Below are 15,037 nucleotides of genomic sequence, written 5' to 3' on the forward strand. Positions count from 1 at the left end.
CACTGTGTTTGATTTTTTTGCATAATCTTAGGATGGCAGGATTGCAGAGTGCTTTAGCGTATCGACTTGCTTTAGTTGACCAAGAAAGGCAACAGCAACAACGAGGGTATGATTTCCTGCGGCGGTCCCTGCTCCATAAGGTTGTTGCTGCATGTGCTCAGGGAGGCTCAGCAGCCAAACTCGATCGCCACGGAGGTCGGGTCTCGTCGAGTGACGAACTGGTTATTAGGGATGAACGTGGGATTGCCAGTATTGGTGATAGCGATGTAGTGTCTAATGCGGGGGATGACATGACGGGTGTCAGTGTTTCGTCACAATGGCCCAGTCCAGATGAGGAAACGGAGGAGCCTCCTTCACGGAAGTTGTTGGGCTTCCAAAGTACCCCTATGGAGTCCGTCGGTGCGAAAGGCAAGAAGCGCGAGGAGGGAACTTTTGGTGCAGGGGTGTTGGAGACCACCGGAGGGCGCTTGCAGGGCTTGGACGATTCCGATGTAGTTCCGAGTTTCCGTCCCACTATTTCGCTAGTCTCAGCCAGACTGGCGCGACAACGGCGGTTGAAAGATCGTGCGGAGGGTTTACCCATTTCAGAGTACCTTTTTCAGCGAGGTAAGGCCACTAACAGGGTCGGCAAGCAAGAGCAAGGTGAGACTGTCCGTGCACATGCGGATCCCACAGTAGCAACGAGGGTGAGAAAGGTGACCTTCACAGCTTCTACCGTGGAAAGACTGTACTCAAACCCAAAGGGGAAGCAAGGGAACGACACTCAACATAGAAAGCAGCAGTTACAGGATATCTCCCCGACCGATATAGATCTTCGCTTTCATCCGTTGATATCGGAGAGGGCAGCGAAGCTACAGAGGGGAACGAGCAGAAAGGTGCATGATGACCTATACGAACATGGAGTCCGAAGGCAACTACAGAAGAATTGCGCTCAGCCGCGGAACGAACCCTCGTTTCACCCTACCATTAACCAGGTGAGCGAGATGATTGTTAGGGGGTTGTCCAACCCTGCCGTAGCGGGGCTGACGTAACCTGGGAAATGTTCTCTTCGGATAGCATGCACACAAGTATAGATATAGCGGTGAATGGACCCATCACAGGGCACTCGGTTCGCCCCGGTCGGCGTACATGAGTTGGTGGGAAATGCCGCGAGTGTATCACGTTTTATGAAAGCCTTTTACATATATATATATGTACAGTGCTTACTGACTGCACCGGGCGATTGCTTGCCTCTGTTTGTGCCCCTTGTGTGGATGTGAATTGTTAGGACCGAATCACGCCACAGCAGCTATCAGGCTGCACCATCGGAAGCCACTGGTTGCATCCCGGGGCGCACCACAATACACATCGTTTGCAGGTGTGGTATCCACCATGGGCAAAGGGGTTCGTTGGTCTGCCGGTTCGCTGCACGAAGCGTGTAGCTAACATCGTATTTCATACTTTATCTGTGGTTTTGCGCACAAACTTCCTGACCGTCGTACCTTCCTTCTATTTGTCAATTGCTGATACCCAAATCTATTTGGCGTGTGTTACGCACCTTTTTTTTTCACCTTCATTTGTTGCTAACCCTTCAAAGAGCAGTTGGATGGCGAAAAAGGGTAAAAAGAATTCGGCGCCGCAGTTGGTGGCACCGGAGCCGGTGGCAGACGAGCTCGAGGTGGATATCCTGTGGGACGCCGTCAAAGAAGTAGATGATAAACCTCCTTTCATGGATGGGACACACCTGGACGCCACACGTGCGTTGTTCAAACTGGAGAAAACAGGACGCGGCGCACCGGATGTTCCGCACAATTTTTTCCAACTTCGGGAAAGAAACCTCAGCGTCGTGCGTGCCCGGGACCGTTTTGTGTTGGCTGAGCAGCGGCTGAAAGAGAGAATGGAGGTGGACGAAGGCCTGCAGGACGATGATCAGTGTTTTCTATCACTGAAGCAAAGTGAGGGCGAAGAGTACCTGCGGGAGAGGAGAGCTGCCATGGAAAACATTGCTGGTGTTAAGTCAGCACTGGTGGAGGACCAACTCGGCTTGATTACACGTATGGAGGAGGCGGCCGAAGACTTCTTCCGAGGCTGGAATGACTTATTAGAGGAGGTAACCGCACTCGCCACTGGGGACAGCAAAGTGAGCGCCGCGTTCGAAGAGAAACGAACTCTCACCAAAACGTTTAGGGAAGCGGAGGAACAGTATTTTCACGACCACGGGGAGCACGTTGTGGGCATCCGAGAAATGCGAAGGGAGACCAAGCGGCAGCAGGATGAAATGCTTCAGTCGATGGTAACGCGTCTCGGGGCAGGTGTAGTGGAAATGGCAAGGTTGTCTGTGGAAGAACTAGAGGACAAGGCAGCCCAGCAAGAAGAAACAACGCGGCTTATTTCAGAACTCATGAAGGTTCAAGGGAAGTCTACCGTGTTGGAAAAGCAGACAATTGCCATTAATGAGCACCGTGCCACGCTACAACGGTTGATAGATCTGGAGGTGCAAAAGCAGGAGTTCTGTATCCTGCGTCAGAAACAGATCGAGTCCGATTTGAAAACTCTTTCTGAAACTGTAAAGCACAACAACGAGCAGTTACTTCTCTTGTCAAGTAACGCCACTCCTTGCCAGGAATACAAAAAGCTGCTGCCGATGATCCCCACTTCTCCCAACACCATTTCCAACCTAACGAATGTGCAGGACAAGAGCCTGCTGTTGCTGACGGTGGAGGCTAAGCGGCAGCTTGAAGGGCTAGACGCTGAGCTGAAAACTCTGAAAGATGAGCTCGCTACACTTAGGAGGCGCCACATTGTGCATCTAAGCGGCAAGTATAAACCAACAGCTACGGATGGGCCCCTAAGTGCCATGAAGAAAACTGCGGAGTTAGGTATCGAGACAACGAGCGCTATTCGGTCCGCAGTTCTAAACTCTTTGGAGCAGGTGTGCCGTTGCCTTGGATGTACGGAAGATGCAGAAGCACCTGGAGATTCTCTGGAGCGTCTTTTTTCCATAACAGATGTGGAAGAACGGAAAGCTGTACAATTGTACGTGTCGAGATGTATCAGTAAACTGTTTAGTTCGGAATGCCCTACGGCTTTGCCAGTTCCATTCCCCAGGAGTTCGAAGGGTATACAATGGGATATGTTGCCTTCACACTGATACTTTGGTTGATGATACAAAAGCAAGAGTTAGCCCCGGAGTTTCCGCTATGGTGTTGTCTTTACCTTCCCATCTCCCTAGGGGGGGGGAATTTATGCTCCTTGTACACCTTCTCCTACCCCCAGTTTAGTAGAGTTCGATGGCATCAATATGACATATTAAACCGTGGGTGTAGTTAAGTGAATACCATCATTAATTGTACTATCAGATGTTAGTGTAGTGTCGGGTGTCAGTGGCAAGTGCAAGAGGAGAAGAAGGTAAATTTCTCCCGATTCGTCAAAGTCACGTTACGGCCTGTTACCGATTGGCAGAACCCTTTCGTGTTGGAAACCACACTCAACCGCTCCATTTTAGGTGTGCTTATGTGTTTTGTCTCTTCTCTCTTTCCCATCCACACACACACGAACACAAAGGCCTAAAATAAAATCCCACTAAAAACGTTACTGCGACACTATCACTCACAAAATTCACTACTTTTAACCTTGTTTATTATTGTAATAATAATAATAAATGAATGGATTAACCCTCTACTTAGACACAAGGAGAAGTTACACATTAAAGCACAGTTAAGTTGAGGGGAAAGCGCAAGCAAAGGGATTGAAGGCGAAAGTGACTTTCCACTACGTTTTTTCAGCAGTTCATCGAAAATCGGCAAAAAAAAGTGGGTGTATTTAAAAAAGGAAATATATACGGACGTGAATATAAGAAACATCGAAGAAATAGGAAAACAACATATTGAAAAATAACACAAACACATTTTGTAAAAAAAAAAAAAAGACAAACAGTAGTAGTATAGATTTACAGGGGTCTACAACGGTACTGAAATGAATCGCATACTGTTTGCACTTGCCATCATCTTTTATTTACCGATTCCCCTCAGCGTCATCAAGGGGAGCTGTAAAGAAATTCCGACCCACCAGCAGCCACAGGCCCCTTACATACCAAATATTCAAAAGCAAACAAAAGAGGTATTGACACCATCGCAACAAGAAGATAAACAGAATTTTTCTCCAACGCTCCACAAAATAGAAAGTGCGCGGCAGTTCCACTACGACGACTCAACAAATATCGACGGAAACAAAAGCATTCAGCATCAAACCGCAGTAACAGACGTCAATGACAATAACAGTGCCAACACTTCCAATGAGGATGAAGAGGAAGATGAAGATGAAGATGATACCGCAGTAACAGACGTCAATGACAATAACAGTGCCAACACTTCCAATGAGGATGAAGAGGAAGATGAAGATGAAGATGATACCGCAGTAACAGACGTCAATGACAATAACAGTGCCAACACTTCCAATGAGGATGAAGGGGAAGATGAAGATGAAGATGATACCGCAGTAACAGACGTCAATGACAATAACAGTGCCAACACTTCCAATGAGGATGAAGAGGAAGATGAAGATGAAGATGATACCGCAGTAACAGACGTCAATGACAATAACAGTGCCAACACTTCCAATGAGGATGAAGAGGAAGATGAAGATGAAGATGATACCGCAGTAACAGACGTCAATGACAATAACAGTGCCAACACTTCCAATGAGGATGAAGAGGAAGATGAAGATGAAGATGATACCGCAGTAACAGACGTCAATGACAATAACAGTGCCAACACTTCCAATGAGGATGAAGGGGAAGATGAAGATGAAGATGATACCGCAGTAACAGACGTCAATGACAATAACAGTGCCAACACTTCCAATGAGGATGAAGAGGAAGATGAGGATGAAGATGATACCGCAGTAACAGACGTCAATGACAATAACAGTGCCAACACTTCCAATGAGGATGAAGAGGAAGATGAGGATGAAGATGATACCGCAGTAACAGACGTCAATGACAATAACAGTGCCAACACTTCCAATGAGGATGAAGAGGAAGATGAGGATGAAGATGATACCGCAGTAACAGACGTCAATGACAATAACAGTGCCAACACTTCCAATGAGGATGAAGGGAAAGAGGAACTGGAGTTTACCATTGCTCCTTCTCCTGTTTTTTTACCTCCTCCACCGGTAAGTGATGAAAATTCCACTCTTCTGGATGGGAATGATCTCTCCGTTGACAGGGGTAATTATTGTTCATTGCTATTTTCCTTCGTGTTTGTGTTTCTTACCTTTGTCGTCTAACGTTTTATTTTGCTTTCTTAAACCTTAAATATACTTTTCGATTGTAGTTTTAGTGTTGTTTGGTTATATTCTTTTACATAAAAGATTTTGTTCATTTTATTTTTCACCTTAGCAGTGAATCTACGAAGTCCTCTTTCGCACATTCCACTGATGTGAACCACACCCTCTCGCACATAATTAGTTATTGATTTAATACTGCATATAAATCTATTTTATATTTTTTAAATATTTACTGATGCTTTCTACCAGCCTTGAGGCGCATGCAGTCGCCCAAAAATAAGTGGACATCGCAGTAGATTTATTGTGGAGTGATATCAATAAGCTTGCGCGTGTGTATATGAGACCCGTTTCCTCTCTTCTTTTTAGTGGTGCTCCTATTTTCCTTGTTTTGGTGTTTGTTTTTTCGTGTGTGTGTGTGTGATGCTGTTGCATGTACGACGCCGCATATTATCCGTATTTTTTAGTTCGGTTTTTGCTCCTGTAGTTTTAATGGTATCGTAACGCTCTGTATACATATTCCAAGTTATTCATGCTTATTAATTAAATTGTGTATCGTTTCTTTTTTTTAAAAAAAACCCTTTGTTCTTCTTGACGTTAGGCATATTATTGTTATAGTAGGGTATAGCCTTTACATTTTCGTCGTGTTAAAATGTTTATCAGTGGGCTGTTCGTGTTGGCCGTGGCTCTGTGCTGCACGAACCCCACAGATGGTTGCGACAGCAACTTCACATTGGCTCAAGTGCTGACGCTGTGTCAAATAACAGAACAGCTGAGGGGACTGAAGGAAGTTGTTATGAAAATTGGACCGCGAGCTGTTGAGGAAGCATTGTTTACTTTGAAGGCGAAGAAACGTAGTGAAGTATCTTTGAGGCGGGCAGAGGAGGCGGCGGAACGGGACCGCAACGCAGGTTTTGCGGCGGAACGGGCAAGGCTGGCGTATGATAGCGTTTGTGAGGCCGTTGAGTTTGCTGAGTATGCGGCGACAAGCATCGAGGGACGAGCGAGTTCCCTCCTAGTTATTCAGGAATATTATGTGCCATTCCTGGAAGATGTGATGCTCAGGGTTGGGACGGATGCGGAAGCTGCGGAAGCCCAAGAAGCCGCCATGTCATGTCTACAAACAAAAAGAAGTGTTTCACCAACGTCACTAAGTGAAGCGGCCTTGGAACTCCGGGTGAGATTAGGGGTCAGAAACTTTAGAGCGTTGAGGCGCGATCTCCACCGAGCGGCGTTTTGTCTCTATTCGTTGAAAAAGACGGCCGCGAAGATTGCGCTGGCCAGAAGTTCAGTAGAGGAAATAGAGTACCTCATAAACGAAGCAGCAAATGAAGCAGAGTGCGTGTCTCCCCCCAAGGGAGGCATACAGGGACAGTTGCCATCGGATGAAAGTGATTCTTCAAATTTGGTCACTGTGATTTCGGCCGTCCCGATATGTTGGTTATTGGCCACCATTACGCGTGTTTTGTAACGATATGCCCTCACACGCATGCAGAGGGAATAAATCTGCAGGCGTAGCACCGTCCATGGTGCAGCGACTTGAGTATAAATGAAGTATGAGCGTGTTGTTTTACGTGCGTAACTTTATGTGAAAAATGTGCACGTGGGGCTGAGGCATGAATGCACGCATGTTTGCCTCGCGTTCACGCAGTAATGATAGTTTTCGACGTGTGTTGACGACACATTGCCCCTTACCTCCTTTTTTATTTTTTATTTCACTTGTTAGCGTCATTACATTCGCAAAAACAGATGTGCAAAGTGTTTTTCATGTAAAATCTGTCTGCCTCCCCTTTACTGCCGTAGATACTGCACGCTGTGCAATCGTGTTAACACGTGTATGTTCATTTAATTGCTCCCCTTAGCAGTGAATCTACGAAGTCCTCTTTCGCACATTCCACTGATGTGAACCACACCCTCTCGCACATAATTAGTTATTGATTTAATACTGCATATAAATCTATTTTATATATATTTTAAATATTTACTGATGCTTTCTACCAGCCTTGAGGCGCATGCAGTCGCCCAAAAATAAGTGGACATCGCAGTAGATTTATTGTGGAGTGATATCAATAAGCTTGCGCGTGTGTATATGAGACCCGTTTCCTCTCTTCTTTTTAGTGGTGCTCCTATTTTCCTTGTTTTGGTGTTTGTTTCTTCGTGTGTGTGTGTGTGTGTGTGTGTGTGATGCTGTTGCATTTACTTGTGCCACCACAAACTCCCCAGGCTTTTTTAACACTTATTTATTATAACTGTACCGTAAGGAAGGGGATATGGGCCCGCTGTGAAGCTGGTGCAAATGAGTTGGTTGGAATGTAACAACGGATGGTCGGGGGAGGGGGCATATTGGATCCCTTCCTGGTCATCGCCAGCACAAACATCCGCCGAAACACCGCGGAAGAGCCATTGCTGAGGTAAATTAATCGGCGTGAGAAATGTCGTGGCTGCCAATGGGGCTCCATTGGTTTAAGAAGAAAAAAGAAAACACGGAGCGTCAGCTTCACAGAGCACTGTAAACAAACGCCTTAACCACCACCGGATCCCATGTTACGCTGCATCCATGCATTCTCAAGTGCTGGATGCGTTTGCGTTTGTATTTGTATGTGTGCGCTTCTCCTTGAAACAGTAAATATTTTACGCATTACATTTGACATTACGCATATTCCCTTTTCATATTCATTGAAAAAAGTGATGACAATATCTTTTATGCAAATAATAATGAAATTCCACAACTATCGCTACCGCTTCAGTATTTTTCTTTCTCGTAACTGTTTCAACCTATTTTGTCATTGTATCCAAAAATATACATCACACGATTCAGTACCACATCTTACAACATTTAATAGCATCTTCCTGCTTCCGGTTGCCGTTGTTCCCATTCACATTAATTTTATTCACAAACACTTACAAGCACCTTAACTTCTCTGTTGAAACATTCCCAATACAAAATGTTGTTTCCTTTTCATAAAAATAAAAATTATCAAGGGAAAACATAATAAGGGGTTAAAGTTATGAAATCAACTATTAATATATGATATAAACGATGGCTCAGTGTTTCCATCAACACGCGTATTCCTGCGACAAATGCTTTCCATATGTAATGTTAATCATCCTGAGCTTAATAATGGCAAAAAAAATAAATAAAATTAATCAATTCTGGCACAATGGTACGCACTCATTAGTTGTTTATGCTGATTGCACCTCAACTTTGATTCGGAGTGCACAACTCCATTGGCGTCAGGTTGGGCTGAAAGGACATTTACGACAACTTTTCCTTTCCGTATATTCCGTAACCTCTGTTTTATCATTATTATTCGTTATTCGTCACTTCTCTTGCCTCGTGCGCAGCTGGTGGAGGTGTGGCACCATTCAGCTCCGCAAAACGTGCAACAGTTAATGCCTTAACAATATTAACGTCAAATTTGACGAGGTATTGTTTGACATCATTTTTCTAAAACACTTCAACATGCCTGTGGTTTTCATCATCTGCTTTACCATCTGTGAGATCACATCGCTGCTTGACTCTCATTGGAGTGGCGTCAGGGTGCTGAACATAAATCATTTCCCATCGATACTTCCCCATAACTGCTTTCCAATATTCATCACTTGGATTAGTGGTTGGATTTAAAAGTTTCTTCAGCATGCCAAGGAATGTTCCTGTCTTCGTATCATGCGATTCAGCAGTTGTGTACTGCAACATCACTATTGTCTTTTGTTTTCTCTGTTGTTTTTTATCCTCAGCAATTGCATCAGGGTCAACAACAAAGAAGGCATCCAAAACAGGGAAGTTAGGAAGCGCCTAGTATGCCTGAAAGAGACTTGGGGAACGTGTTATCATGCCACAACCGTCTGTAAAATCGGCAGCGTTGCCAAAGTTCAGGTATCTCTTCTGTACATGCCTCAAGACAGTGATATTCTGCGCAACTTCCTGTTCCTCTACTCCCCTTTCGGGAAGTGGCTTGGTCATTTCGGTGATCGTACTCAACACTTTGGGAAATCCAAGTGCTTTTATAGCATTGTACTCAAATAAAGCTGGAATTATCTCACGGGTAGGAATAAGCCCCGCCAACTGAGCTAAATTTTGAGCGGTTATTTCAGTTTCTCAATTATTCTCTTCTTTATGGATTCAGAGTGAGGTACGCATATGTATATCTCACCATTGTTTCTCCCACAGGCACGAACAATCTTCACGAGTTTGTGAGACGCGTCACTTTCCTTCCATTCGCCTTTGTTACCCACCACGCCAATATAGAGTTCACGTCGCTCATGGGATTTGATGGAATTTATTTCTTTGTCTATGTCGACCTCACGCGTGACATACTTTGCTTCATCAAACACATAACGAAGTGAAGGTCCGACAAACTCCACACGGCTCTCATGCATCTCCCACTTTTCCCTCAACCCGACAGGTGTGGCTCCAGGATACAGCATGGGTCCAATACGTGAGAAGAAAGCCCGCATTTCAGTCATTTCCCAGCAGTTAACAAAGATACGTGTACATCTTTCCCTTTGCTGGAACCAGCTGTCAAAATTTCTCAAATTGGGTGAACTGATCAAAATGCTTCCCCATTTTGGAGCCACATCTGCCGGTGGCTGCTCGCCTTTGTTGACGAAGTCATAAATAACATAACCACGTGTATTAGATGATATAACCTTCATAAACGTTATAGCCGCTTCTTTACTGTACTCCCTAACTCTGCCAACGCCACCACCACCAGATTTCTCAAATATATATGCGGCTACACCACGGAAGTACGCAACAACAGGCAACTCTTCCGCATCATAATGCAGTAAGTTGTAGAGTATGAAAGAACCCAAATTCTGAGATTTACCAATCCCAGGATTACCAATGGCAACGTATGATCGTGGAAAATAAAGACATCCCGGTAAAGCACGCTGTGTACGCCATAATTCAACTCCACTCCTTACAACTTTCCATACGCGGAGCTCTTCTCTACGGGTGAATATTCTTTTGTTACTTCCGTCGGTAAACTTGGCTTATTATCACCCCATTTGAGATGTTAGAACCATTGCTTCAACTTCTTCCCTGCGTTCTGGTTTCTTCTCAACAGCTTCCTCAATTTCAGGGACAACATTAAGTTCTTCATCCTTCCACATTACATTGCCACCACGCGTTCCATCAACAAACTCCATCCCGAGCAGTTGAGTTCCATTGTCAATTTCAATATGACTCCATTTCGCATTATAAACAGAGTCGTAAACTCCTGGAAGGTCAGCACCGTCAGCTAGTTAAATATATCGTTCCCCCGCCTTCCTGGCAATGCACCGTACCGTGTCCAACCTTGATGTCGCTGCGGAGCCAACTTGTTTCCTCATTTGGGCAGTTGCCTTCTCGCCCCACTGCCGCAGGGAGTAAATTCCATTACCGTTTAGATAGTTTATCCAACCTTGTATTTCAGGCAACTGCTCACATATCCTTTATCGCTTAAACTGGAGGAGATTCTCTATGTCTTCAAGTAACTCGGCATCCCTAGTGTACCTTCCTGGGTTGGTAACACACAAACTCATTGCTACATTCTTCATGTTGTTCGTGTTCAGAAAGAATTGCATCAGAAATTCGTGCAGGCTCATTTTAGCCAACGCCGCATAGTCTTCCAGAAGCACATCCTCAACCCTACTTTCCATCGTCCAGTTGGTGTCCCCTTCATTTCTCCACCACTTCTTTCTTTTTTTTCCTTGTACGGTCCCTTGGTCGTCCTTCCGAATTCACCCCACTTACGTTTCGTTCATACATGAAAAAGAGGTATCCGACACTGGCGGTTCAGGTTATCCATTGTGCTTTTCCACTAAATTACACAGGATAAGATAGGGTGATGGTACATATTTGCTGAAGTGTAGTGATATCCATGCGCACACCCCGCGCTATCTTTGCAGGGGGTGCATCATATTCGGGCTTCGCCGCTCAGTGCAGGCACTTGGTGCCGTGGCCAGTTTTTGGTTGACCCGAAAATGGTTGTTGATGCAGCGCCGCATTAAAGTTTCTCCTTTGCTATGTGGCTGGATGGTGCGGCATCAGGAAAGCGTGCGGGCACGAGCGCCAGCACCAATGAGTTACGCAAGTCAGGTTACGCGCACTGGCTTATTTACCCCTAGCATAAAAGTGTGGCGTGACAGAGTTACTAGTGAAAGCGACGATTTGCACCATATCTTGTAAATAGGCGATGGCCTGCGTATCTCAGAGGTGTGAAATGACTTCTATTCATGGATGTGCTGGTGGCCGCAAGCGTTGAAGCAACCTACTTCTACAGCTCTCATTCTTGTCCTACTCAAAAGACAGGACACCATCCGCTCATCGTCGAAGGCGTGGTGGAGTACGTCGCTTCCCTCGATCGTTTGTTCTTCGGTGGTGCCAGGGTCCAGTACCCCGTATCATCGGGGGAAGCCAAGAGCTACCAGTGTTACTCTCTTTTGGAACACTGCTTTGCTTAGACTACGGCATCGTACAGCACAGGGATCAGCAGCGTCTTGCTGGGACACCGTTTTTCGTTTGTCGGTCCCTGGGCACGTGCCAGCGTGCCATCAGCAGTATCATCCGCACTAAGATGCTGCTGTCCGGTGATGTGGAAGAGAATCCCGGCCCATCATTGCGCGGGGTGCAGTGGAACTCCGCCGGGCTATCTCAAGGAAAGAGATTAGCACTCCACAAAACCCTTGTTGATGAGCGGATCGCCTTTTGTCTGTTGAGCGAGACAAGGATGAAACCTGGAGAGGCGGCTTGCTTTAGCGTTGCTGGCTACCAACATTACGGAATAGCTCGTAACTGCAAAGGAGGTCGTGTATCAATACTAGTGAGGGCGGACCTGCCAGTCGAGACCGGTATGGCCGTTGTTGGTCGCATTGAACAAGTGCATGCAACAATTCACCTTGCACGTGGAGCAGCGCTGACTGTCACGTCGGCATACATCCCACCAAAACACACCTTCACGGCAACTGACCTAGATACGCTTCTGACGACTGACGGTGCCCAGATCATCGGTGCAGACGCTAACGCACACGCGTTGGCATGGGATCGCGCGAGCCCACCAAATACCAAGGGTGAAACCCTCACACAGTGGTGCATTGACAACCAGTTTCTGGTCTGCAACACTGGTGAGTGCACCAGGTACGCGCGCCACCAAGGGAAGTCCACCCCTGATGTGACACTGTCAAGGAATTGCACAGTGTACACGTGGACATCGCTGTATTCTCCCGATAGCGATCACCATCACATATTTTTCGACGTTATGGTTGGAGACGACACAGATGCACTGAGTTGCCCGCGGCTTCGAAAGCCCATGTGCGCATGGCTAAAAGCTGACTGGAGGAATTTCCGTCTCAAGGTTGACGAGTTCTGCAGGAAAATTGGTAGAGAGAAGAACGTCAACACCCTGGAACAGAAATTGAGCTCCGCCATCCGCATTGCGATGAAGGTCTCCGTCCCCCGTGGCTGCAGAGCAACGCCACCACATTGGACACCTGAGCTCGCGAAACTCGATGAAGAGATCACTGGATGCGGACCCTCCCACCGAAGGGAAAAGTTGGTAGCCACGCGTAAGCAGATCCTGGACCGTACCACAAAGAAGAGATGGAGCACACTATGCTCCAGACTTGCGGTGTCAGACCGCTGCAGTTGGCACATTGTCAAGAAGGTATATGCGCCACGACCACTAACCACACAGGCTGTACTTGTAGATAACGCGGCCATCACGGACTACCGTCGAGCTGAGAGGTTCAATAAACTGTACTCGTCCCGCGCAAGAAGGCACCCCGACTCACACCCACCGGCACCAATAAAGACGATAGCGAGTGAGTTCAGTCCAATCACGATGGCTGAACTACGGAGATCGATCAAACTGCTACCGTGTGGATCCGCAGCCGGACCTGATTGCTTATACAACGAGGCGCTACAACATCTCGGTATAACAGCGCTGAATGTTGTTCTGAGGCTATTCAATGAGAGCCTACGAACGGGAGTCGTGCCACCTGCATGGAAGACTGGTGTTATCATCCCCATCCTGAAGGCCGGAAAAAAGGAGGAGGACCTCGATTCTTACAGGCCTGTGACGCCCACGAGCTGTCTCTGCAAAGTCATGGAACGCATAATTGCCGCAAGGTTTAGAGACACTGTTGAGTCCCAGCTGACGCCGCAGAAATCAGGCTTTCGCCCCGGATGCTCAACGCTCGAACAGCTGCTGCACGTCCGCGCTGCCCTCTGCCGTCCCACGCACCAATCACGTACGGGTGTTGTATTCGTCGACTACGAGAAGGCATTCGTTACTGTAGACCACGACAAAATTGCGAGGGAAATGCACAGAATGAAGGTATCACCCCACATTGTGAAGTGGTGCGTATCATTTCTGAGTAACCGAACTGGCAGAGTGAGATTCAAGGAGAAGCTTTCCAGAAGCAGAACATTTGAGCGAAGAGTGCCACAGGGAACTGCCCTTGGCCCAATCATGTTCATTATTGTCATGAACTCGTTGAGCCAGCGCCTTGCAGAAGTGCCGTTACTGCAGCACGGATTCTTTGCAGACGACCTAACGCTACTTGCGAGCCACACAGAGAGGGATGTCATCAACCACACACTACAATGCGGCCTAAACGTGGTGTTACAGTTGTCAAAAGACTACTTCATGTCTGTCAACGTAGCGAAAACAAAGTGCACACTCTTCGGGTGTATAGAGCGCCACCCCCTTACATTACAACTGGACGGCGAAAGAATAGGAGCTGACAGAACACCGAAGCTTTTAGGAGTAACATTCCAGTGTCTGCAAGGGATGGCAACACATGCGGCCGAAACGAGACGCAAGATGGACTTCAGACTACTGCAGATAGCAGCCATCTCAGCTTCTACATGGGTACCAAGACGACAAGTGCTGAGAACTTTTTATCTAGCGCTCGTACAGGCACACACCATGTATGGCATTGAGGTATGGTACTGGGACGCTTCGGAACGAAGTCGCGACCTCCTTGCATCAGCACAACACAAAGCCAGTCGCATCATAGCCGGCATACCGCATGGGACGCGCAAAGAGGACTCTCTGCTGGAAGCAAACCTCCTGCCACTCAAGACGACCACTCTTGTGCGCAGCATGAAATTCATGCTGATGTGTGAGTCACGAGGCGGATGTTTGCGGCGCAGTGCTGAGGAAGTATACCACAGCAAACACCCAGTCAGAGTCTTACATTCCCGCATCATGCGGTCTTATCCCCACCTCCGCATTGAGCCACGCGAGCACCCACTAGAGACATCGACGCTCCGCCACAGCTGCCGACCGCTATTTCACACGCAGATAAAGCCTGTGTGCGCTGATGACCCTGACGATGTCAAAAGGGAGGCTTCCGAAAAGTGGATTGAACGGCATTTTGTACGGAGGGGGAAGGAGCTACCGCGGCGAGAGCACTACGAATTGTGGACTGATGGATCCGTGTCCCTCGGTGAGAAGTCCGGAGCAGCTGCCCTGCTCTATAGAAACAACACGCTGATTTGCGCACCCAAAACTGGAGCAGGGGAACTCTCATGCAGTTACAGAGCGGAATGCGTAGCATTAGAGATAGGACTGCAACGGCTGCTGAAATGGCTTCCGGCATACAGAAGCACACCGAGCAGGTTGTCCATCTTCTCTGACTCGCTGTAAATGTTAACAGCACTGCAGACAGGCCCCCTAGCCGTAACGGACCCAATTCTGAGACGACTATGGAGGCTTCTGCTTCAAGTTCAGAGAAGGAAGGTGCGTATCCGACTGCAATTTGTGTTTGGCCATTGTGGCGTGAA

General features: G+C 47.1%; 4 protein-coding genes and 1 pseudogene across 4 annotated transcripts, besides 7 other annotated features; 4 read left to right on the top strand and 1 right to left on the bottom strand.

Moving 5' to 3' along the window:
• Positions 1-32: 32 nt before the first annotated feature.
• Positions 33-1,031, top strand: Tb11.02.2340 (hypothetical protein, conserved; the record flags this gene model as incomplete). The annotated part of the gene is made up of 1 exon (XM_823456.1): positions 33-1,031. One exon carries the CDS (start codon positions 33-35, stop codon positions 1,029-1,031), a length of 999 nt encoding a protein of 332 aa, XP_828549.1.
• A 554-nt stretch (positions 1,032-1,585) lies between these two features.
• Positions 1,586-3,130, top strand: Tb11.02.2350 (hypothetical protein, conserved; the record flags this gene model as incomplete). The annotated part of the gene is made up of 1 exon (XM_823457.1): positions 1,586-3,130. One exon carries the CDS (start codon positions 1,586-1,588, stop codon positions 3,128-3,130), a length of 1,545 nt encoding a protein of 514 aa, XP_828550.1.
• An 824-nt stretch (positions 3,131-3,954) lies between these two features.
• Positions 3,955-5,268, top strand: Tb11.02.2360 (hypothetical protein; the record flags this gene model as incomplete). The annotated part of the gene is made up of 1 exon (XM_823458.1): positions 3,955-5,268. One exon carries the CDS (start codon positions 3,955-3,957, stop codon positions 5,266-5,268), a length of 1,314 nt encoding a protein of 437 aa, XP_828551.1.
• Positions 5,269-5,467: 199 nt separating this feature from the next.
• Positions 5,468-5,500: a sequence feature (AT_rich).
• Positions 5,501-5,917: 417 nt separating this feature from the next.
• Positions 5,918-6,736, top strand: Tb11.02.2370 (hypothetical protein; the record flags this gene model as incomplete). Its single annotated transcript, XM_823459.1, has 1 exon — positions 5,918-6,736. The coding sequence occupies one exon, from the start codon at positions 5,918-5,920 to the stop codon at positions 6,734-6,736; it is 819 nt and encodes a 272-aa protein (XP_828552.1).
• A 478-nt stretch (positions 6,737-7,214) lies between these two features.
• Positions 7,215-7,249: a sequence feature (AT_rich).
• A 173-nt stretch (positions 7,250-7,422) lies between these two features.
• Positions 7,423-7,449: a microsatellite.
• A 714-nt stretch (positions 7,450-8,163) lies between these two features.
• On the bottom strand, positions 8,164-10,488 carry Tb11.02.2380 (annotated as a pseudogene).
• Positions 8,392-8,413: a sequence feature (AT_rich).
• Positions 10,489-11,115: 627 nt separating the features above from the next.
• Positions 11,116-11,626: a repeat region.
• Positions 11,627-11,849: a repeat region.
• Positions 11,850-15,037: part of a repeat region that runs on past the window's edge.

Source organism: Trypanosoma brucei, assembly GCF_000002445.2.
Source record: "Trypanosoma brucei brucei TREU927 chromosome 11 chr11_scaffold01 genomic scaffold, whole genome shotgun sequence".
NCBI classification, from domain to species: domain Eukaryota; phylum Euglenozoa; class Kinetoplastea; order Trypanosomatida; family Trypanosomatidae; genus Trypanosoma; species Trypanosoma brucei.